General features: G+C 43.5%; 1 protein-coding gene across 1 annotated transcript; it reads left to right on the top strand.

The window, feature by feature from the left end:
- Positions 1-1,081: 1,081 nt before the first annotated feature.
- hykk.2 (hydroxylysine kinase, tandem duplicate 2) lies at positions 1,082-5,330 on the top strand. Its single transcript, XM_012828283.3, has 5 exons — positions 1,082-1,411; positions 2,213-2,521; positions 2,730-2,872; positions 3,061-3,241; positions 3,418-5,330. The coding sequence occupies exons 2-5, from the start codon at positions 2,218-2,220 to the stop codon at positions 3,858-3,860; spliced, it is 1,071 nt and encodes a 356-aa protein (XP_012683737.2). The 5' UTR covers positions 1,082-1,411; positions 2,213-2,217; the 3' UTR covers positions 3,861-5,330.
- The last annotated feature ends 2,600 nt before the right edge of the window (positions 5,331-7,930 follow it).

Raw genomic sequence — 7,930 nt, 5'->3', positions numbered from 1 at the left:
CTCTGCTAGCTATGTTGCTCTCCTAGATACGTGAGATTTATATGGGATGTGAGGGAATGATACAGGTCTCTGATTCGACGAATAGTCGCGTTGAAATAAGAAACGATGTCATTGGCTGGGGTGCAAAATTTTGCGCCCCAGGATCGAACTTTCATCCGCTCAAATGTTTCAGAAAAGTATGAGAGCTCCCATTGACTTCCATTTGGCCGGCGCCCCTCCACGGAGGAGTGGCTTATCTCAGTGATAACGAATGGCAATATATTATATTTGTTCACATTTAAGTGGTTGTTGACAGGGGCTTACGGTCTCCCACACACATTTAACGCGTTAACACAGTACATTTCTTATTTTAATTGTTTGGTATATAATTTTTTTGACTTTTTTTTTTTTTTTTTTTTTCATCTCAAAATTTTAGGAGGGGCGGCGCCCTGTATTGACGCACCGCTACTGTGTAAACCTCTGAAATCATTCTGATCTGAACCTCTCATGCCCAAAGTTACAGTTTGTTGATGGTTGTTATTGGATAGTGTTGAGCACTGTGTGTTGTTGAAATAAAGCTTTTTTTTTGTTTTTTTTAAATATTCTACTCAAACTCTTTTCTTCTCATTGTGGAGTGCTATTTTAACCGCGCCGCCCAACTGCGCCCCCCCCAGAAAAAAATTCACCAGCCGCCACTGTGTTTAACTATTTATGGTGTCAAGCTGATAGTGAGAGTCATGATCATGTTGCCTTGGTTATATTAATCCCTCTGACGTCAGTAAGAGTCTATAACCTGGACAGTCATGTTCAGAACATCACAGGCTAAACTCGTTAATTTTCTGGTTCACAGGGGTTCATTTGGTTGCAAGACAAATAGCCTTCAGCAATCATTTGCTCAGCTCAACATAAAGGTCCTTTTAGCATCTCTGAGTTGATGTGTCATGTTTATTAGTGTTGTGTTGTTATGTGTGAAGAAGAAAAATAACAGAAAACAACCACCAAATAACAGACATTTTCACTGCATAATTTTCATAGTCAGTTGGGTCCCACCTGCTCATCTTGGGTCCTACCAACGTGGCCGATCTAGATGCAATTTTGACTCAAACGTTTTGACACAGACTTCCTATTGGCATCCACGATTTACATCTGTTTATTGCGTTATGCGTTTCTTGTCATAGCTGTAGACAAAATAATTCGTTTTCTAAAGTCCCAGCTGCACGAGGTGGTTCGACTAAACACAAAGTTCCAGAGTCTGATGATACATGCTTCGAATTCGGAGCGCGCGCTGAAGCGCTCGTCGCCGCCACAGTGTACGCGTGAACATGGCCATTCCACGTAATCAGTGCTGGACGTCTTTACGTATGGGGAGATTCTCAAACAGTGCAGAACGTCGTGTAGTTCGCTGCAGAGAGAGGACATAGCAACGTCACAGGTAACACCTAAGCTGACTTTCTTTCCAGTTAGTAAATGTTTCTCTCCAATTAATAGGCAAAGACGTGTTGTAAGCGTGTTATGATTTTGCAGTTTGCACAGGCTTTCGGTTGTCTGTTAAAGTAACACTATGCAACAATTTGACACTTTTTGAAGTATGGTTTTATAGGCAACTAGTTTTGGTACCATCCTCAAATTCCGTTTTGATAGCATATGGTCATGTGAAGGACAGAACACCTGTGTCTTTCCCACTAGCCATCCAGGATATGCACGATGTAGTTCTGTGTTTCCTGGCTGGAACACCTTGCAAAAATGGAAGAAAATCTTTCACAGCAGGACATTGCCAGCTATACTGCCAAAAGACCCCAGTTAGTGTGTTGGCAAGCTTTTATCAGTGTCAACTGGGCTGTTGGTGGTGTTTGCAAGGTTTTTGCATGCCTTTAGGTAGTTAGCATGCTAGTTTTGGTAAAGAACTCCTTATTGCTGCTTTAAATGTTGTCACTTGCTATTGAGAAGTTTGAGTAACCTATTCCTGCACCACCACCACGTAAGCCAGCGATCTCACTAAAGTGAGAGGTTTATCTTGGCTGTATGTACTTCAGTCTCCTATCTGAAAGTCCATTTAGATTGTGAGACCTTCAAATCTGGGAACACTCCAGGTGGTTCAGCCATGAGTATAGTCTTCGTGCCTTCGTGCGCTACGTAACTCACATCTCACTATGCATGCTCACAGGAAAACAACAATAAAAATAAATAACAACAACAATAATGATAATAATTATTATTATACCTTTTGTTGCAGGTTAAATGGCATCAAAGGACTCCAAACCGAATCTCAGCCATGCACACGTATCTGAGTTAGTTAGACGCCTGTACGGCTTGAGTGATTCTGAGATCCGTCCACTTCCAAGCTACGATGACCAAAACTTCTATGTGTCTGTAAAAGAGGGTGGGGAGTATGTGCTGAAGGTCATGAACACCGGGGACAGCCAGAACCCCACTCTGCTGGAGCTGCAAACCCATGCCATGAACTTCCTGCACAGCAGGGGACTCCCTGCCCAGACTGCCATTCCCACAAAAACTGGTCTGCTCATGAGTCTCGAAGAGATCGGTACAGTGTACATCAGTCAATCAATATCTAATCAAGTTAACTAACAACCTCTTGCATCTGTAAAGGACCGGAGAACTTTGGTGCATGTTGACATTCACACTTCGTATGATGTGCCTTACTGTGTGTGATTTATGTTGGACAACCTGAAATGACAGACTGTGTCTTTGCAACATGTTAAAAAAAATGCCTTACTACATGTTGATTACAGACTGTGGCTTTGGGCCTCAGAAGTACTTGGTGCGTTTGCTAACTTATTTACCTGGTACAACTGTTGCCAAGATCCCCAACTCTCCTACTATCCTCTACGAAGTTGGAAAAATGGCTGCCACCATGGACAGAGTCTTCCAGGAAGTAAGAATTAACTCTCAGAAGAAAATGTAAAATTGTCGTTATTCATTTGTGTACAGCTATATCATTTTTTAAATAAACATACATTTATTCATACATTTATTTATTTACCCATGCATTTTTGTATGATGGAATTTTGATATAATTTTTATATTGAAAGATTGTGGTTTCCATGGTGAATGTCTCCTCAGATGGAACACCCCAATCTGAGCGTTCTCCAGAGAAAGAACTTCATCTGGAGCCTGTCCAGCATCACCCTGCTGGAGAAGTACCTTCCTGTGATGGACGGGGACCCTATGCAGCAGGTCGTCAGCAAGGTCATTGAACAGTACAAGGCTCAGGTGCTCCCCAAGATGAGTGCCTTCCGCAAATGTAAGAGACATTTTTCATCCGTGCCTTCAAATATCTCTTTTTCTATACGCTGAGTTTTTAGTGTGTAATTTATTTTCAGTTTATTGTTAGAAGTCAGTTATTGTCAGTAGACAGAAATTCACTGTAGTTTTCACTGTAAAATTCTCAAGTAATATTAATCTCCTATTTCCTGTTAGGTATAAATCATGGAGATTTCAACGATCACAACATTCTGGCAATGCTGGACGGTCCTTCACAGTATAAAATATCTGGCATCTTGGACTTCGGGGATATGAGCAGTGGCTACTACATCTTCGAGCTCGCCATAGCCATAATGTACATGATGATCGAGAACCCCAGTCCGGTGGATGTAGGCGGCCACGTTCTGGCTGGCTACGAGAGTGTCTTTCCCCTGAACGAGGCCGAGAGAGACTGCCTCTTCCTGCTGGTCCTGTGCAGGTTCAGCCAGTCGCTAGTCTTGGCCCGTTACTCAGTGCTTCAGCAGCCCGAGAACGAGGAGTACCTGATGATCACGTCCCGGACTGGGATCAAACACCTCAGTCGCATGTGGGAGCTGGGCAAGCGAGAGGTGGACAAGATCTGGTTTGAGTGCGCAAAGAAATACAAAGATCTGGTTTGATTATGCTAAAACATACAAAGACCTGGTTTGAGTGCGCAAAGACATACAAAGATCTGGTCTGAGTGTGCTAAGGCACTACCAAGGTCTGTGGGAACTTTACTGTGATGACTTCAGTCTGTTTCTAATGAGGTTGTGGACAAATCATGAGTCATTATACTGGCGTGGGAATCAGTTTTCAAGCCTTCTGTCTTCAGTGAAAGACACTGTACCCACTGCCGTCCTCAGGAACAATGCAATGTCACATTCCATGTGGGAGAAATTAGGCCTTCATTCTGTCAATCCATCCAAGTGTGCCATCTTTTTTTTTAATAATGTTGTGATGTATTTGTCCATGAAATGCGTCCTCTGAGCCTTGTGTCTGTCTGAAGTCCAATAAAGGAAACTCCTCCAGCATCAGTGCTCCGCTCAGTTCAGCTCAGTTCAGCTCCGCTCCCTCGTGGGTTCACCCTTTCCCCTTGGCCCTCCCGTGTGTTGGGTGGGTGTTGTTTTGTTTTCATGTCCTTCTGCTCGTCAGCGTGTTTTAGTTAATAAATAAATACATAAATACCCCCCCCCCACCTGAGACAGCTAACAGTGTCTGCGCTGCACCTTTGGTTCATGGTTTTATCACACTTATGAAAGAACTTTAACTGTGAACATTGTACTTTGTTCTTTGTGCATGTGATTGTTTTTTTACAGGGCTCTGCGAGTACTTTGTACTCGATGCTTTGGACAAAAGCGTCTGCTAAATACTAAACTATAACCACAGATTTTTACTGCACCCCTTGGCCATCTAAACCATAATGCCTTTTATTTCAATGGAGAAGATATCCAATTAAATAATAAACATTAAGGTCAAAATGCATTAGATAAGGAGGAAGATATGACCACTGTTGTTATAGTGCAATAAAGCATTGTTTCCACAAGTATACTGGAGCCGTCGCTGCTGCAGCATAGATACTGTTATAGTTCACCCCCTAACAGACAAGATGTGGGCTACTGGCCAGATTATTGTTATAGTTCACCCTTAACTCAGACAACATGTGGGCTACTGACCAGATTATTGTTATAGTTCACCCTTAATTTAGACAAGATGTGGGCTACTGACCAGATTATTGTTATAGTTCACCCTTAACTACTGACCAGATTATTGGCTAAAAAAAACATTACACTGGGTCACTCAGACATACTTCCGTAGTGTTAAAATGAGCAAGCGTAGTCGGTGCTAGAAGCTAGCTGATAATAGCATCATTTAGCTGAGCACCTTGGACATTATGTTTTGCAGCTGTCTGCTACATGTATGATAAGACAGAATCATGACGAATGTTTTTTTTTTGTTTTCTGTCCCAATTAATAACCTATAAATATTCCATAATCTAATAATATCCGATAGTCTAATAATAATATTGTCTTGAAGATGCCTTATTAATACAGACTCTAAATACTGAATTTTGATTCACAAGATTAAGATATAAGCTTAGGTGTAAAGATGCAAAGCTGCTGTGGCACAGAGCTGACGGGTTCTAAAAGGATATCCTGGGGTAGTGTTTGGGGGGATTAAAGAGCTAGATGCCTGTTATTCCCAACAACTGCAGAGTGGAACCCGAAAGAGGCCTCCTCTGCCACACAACGCAAATTAATAATCCATGTGACAAAACATTAACACACAGATATATCTACACCAGGAAAGGTTTCTGGCGGTAGCCACTTTGAAGGTGTCACTGTTGGCATGTATAATTCAGTGTGACAGGCGTGTGAGTGGGCAGTGGGGCTCGACTAGCGAGCGCATTAATCAGGCTTTCAGTGGTGCCAACCACGGGCTCTGGTGCCAGAGAGGACAGGGAGTGGGTGGCCTCTGTGAGTCATGTGTCCATACACCCGAGACAGGTGGGAGGGGAGTGTTTGGGAGGCTTGTGATATTCTGAGCTATTTGTCTTGTCCTCTGAAGTTTGCCTGCCTCTAAAAGAGTTGACCAAACAACGTACCTGACAAGGTAAAGAGACTATAGAGGCTGCATTTTTGCTGTTAAAAGATACATTGTGTTTAGAGTTAAAGAACGATGTAATTTGATAGGAGGCAAGAGGGAAAAGATAATGATTCCAAATAGTCCTGTGCAGCCACTTCATCCCGATTACCTGTTTCATATTTCTATTTGTATTTATTTTTAAGCCCTGAAGGCATTAGAAGCTCAATTAGAACTCAAATATTGAGAATTCCACATGCCTTTGGAATTTCATCAGTTTTTTTTCATGGAAGAAAATAAAAAGGACACTACCTAAATATATCCACTAGATGGCAGCCTGCTCTCACTAATAGGACACACATTTTGGGTGTGTAACTGCACATACCTTTAAAGGAGCATGACTTTGAATTTCTATTCCAGATCTTTAGTTTTAATTGTCTTATCAAAATGAGCCATTTTGGAGATCCGGCCATGTCCAACAGGATTTCACACTCAGTATTTTAATCGTCAGAATGTTTCCTGATTGCACAGGTCTAATATTTGTACTGTGTTTTGTATGGACTGCATAACCCTGCTGTTCTTAAGGTAATGTTGTGGCGCCTGGCAAGCAAGCAAGGGGAATTTTTAGTGCTCACTTCACTATTGATTGAAATGTTTATTGTATATTGGAATGGCGACTGCAACTGTCATTGTACCTTGGTCACTTAGTGTTGTAGTATAAGACATGGATTAAATGGATGTTAGATGAATCTAGGTTGCTTAGCTTCATTAGCTTCTCTCCAACAATATTTATCTCTTTGAGTTTGATAACTGCAATGCCCTTGAATAAGCCTGAAGAGAAGAAGGAGGCTTCAAACAAGGGGGGTGGGGGGTTCTTTCTATGTGTATTATCTTAGCTATTTCAAGAGAAAGATTGTCTTTCCTCACCTCCAAATGTATACAGGAAGTCACGGAAACAACTTGACTATGGAGGGAGGGGGCACCGCATTTCTCCCTCCAGTAGGAACCCTGGACTCCAGCGTTCGCTTTCTCTCCCTCACTTGACCTTGCGTTGAGTGAAACTTGTTTTTCCACTTGAGTTGGCATCTTAGGTAGCGCTGGGGAGCCCCTGGAGAGCCCCTGGCCCTACCCCCCTCTGAGAGTTGTGTCCGAAGTTATTTTCACACGGACCCCTGAGCAGTGACACCCCCTCCCCCCCCAACACACACTCCCCCACACTCTCAGTGTCAGTTCGCCCAAATATAATTCCACCTGGTGATCTCTCAGCGCCCCACTCTCCCCGACACACACTAACATCACTGACTTCTGCCTGGAGTGTGTCATGAGCTCCAGCATGTAGTAAACCGGGTGGTGAACTGCAGTATTTATGACAGAGACTCTGCTGAACTTTCCTTTGGGATCCCCTCTCCACAGGGGCCCAGTCTGTTAAGGGCGTTTACACTCAACAGTGAAGTGGCCAAAGGCCTGATGCTGATGTCTGACGTGCCGTCGCAGTGAAGTGGCCAAAGTGTTCACAGACTTAGCCAATGTGTCCCTGTCTTTACCCCAACACAGCTTCCAAGCCTAACCCTAACCCTGCATGGTTAGGATACGCGCCCTGCTTCACTTTAGCAGTTATAAGAAACAAAATCTGGCAAACTACATTCTCACCAGAAGCTGACAGAAACGGAAAAAACATCACCTTCTGGTGAGAAGTCCAATAACGTAGTTCAAGGGAGGAGCAGTGTGCCGGAATTCGTTTTTTTTCTTCTGATCTATTTGTCTTCTCTCCAGAGCACCTGCCTAGATATGATGTGCAAACTTCTCCAACTCTCAGTTTCCCAACAGACTATGTTCCTTTGAGCCGCCGGCGTGTCATTTTCATAGTCGCTAAAGGATCTATGATTTAAGGGCTGTTACAGGAAGTTTAACCTCTGGCCTGAGCTGAACCCTTTTACCACTCATCAGAGCCCAGCAGCCCCGCAGTGAGCAGAGACCGGGCCGGAGAGGAAGGGGTGGCAGAACTGAGTGGGCAGAGACCGGGCCGGGGAGGAAGGGGTGGCAGAACAGAGTGGGCAGAGACCGGGTCGGAGAGGAAGGGGTGGCAGAACAGAGACACACTCTTGGCTGACATTCACAGAGGAGGGGA

Source organism: Clupea harengus, chromosome 10 (assembly GCF_900700415.2).
Source record: "Clupea harengus chromosome 10, Ch_v2.0.2, whole genome shotgun sequence".
In the NCBI taxonomy this organism is placed as follows: Eukaryota; Metazoa; Chordata; class Actinopteri; order Clupeiformes; family Clupeidae; genus Clupea; species Clupea harengus.
Note: the sequence above shows the minus strand (reverse complement) of the source record. Positions and strands in the feature narration are given on the sequence as shown.

Bases quoted from the DNA above. Each gene is read 5' to 3' on its own strand.
- hykk.2 (XM_012828283.3), top strand. From the start codon at position 2,218: ATGGCATCAAAGGACTCCAAACCGAATCTCAGCCATGCACACGTATCT. The intron at 2,522-2,729 runs GTACAGTGTACA...TGTTGATTACAG, and splicing joins CATGAGTCTCGAAGAGATCG to ACTGTGGCTTTGGGCCTCAG. The intron at 2,873-3,060 runs GTAAGAATTAAC...ATGTCTCCTCAG, and splicing joins TGGACAGAGTCTTCCAGGAA to ATGGAACACCCCAATCTGAG.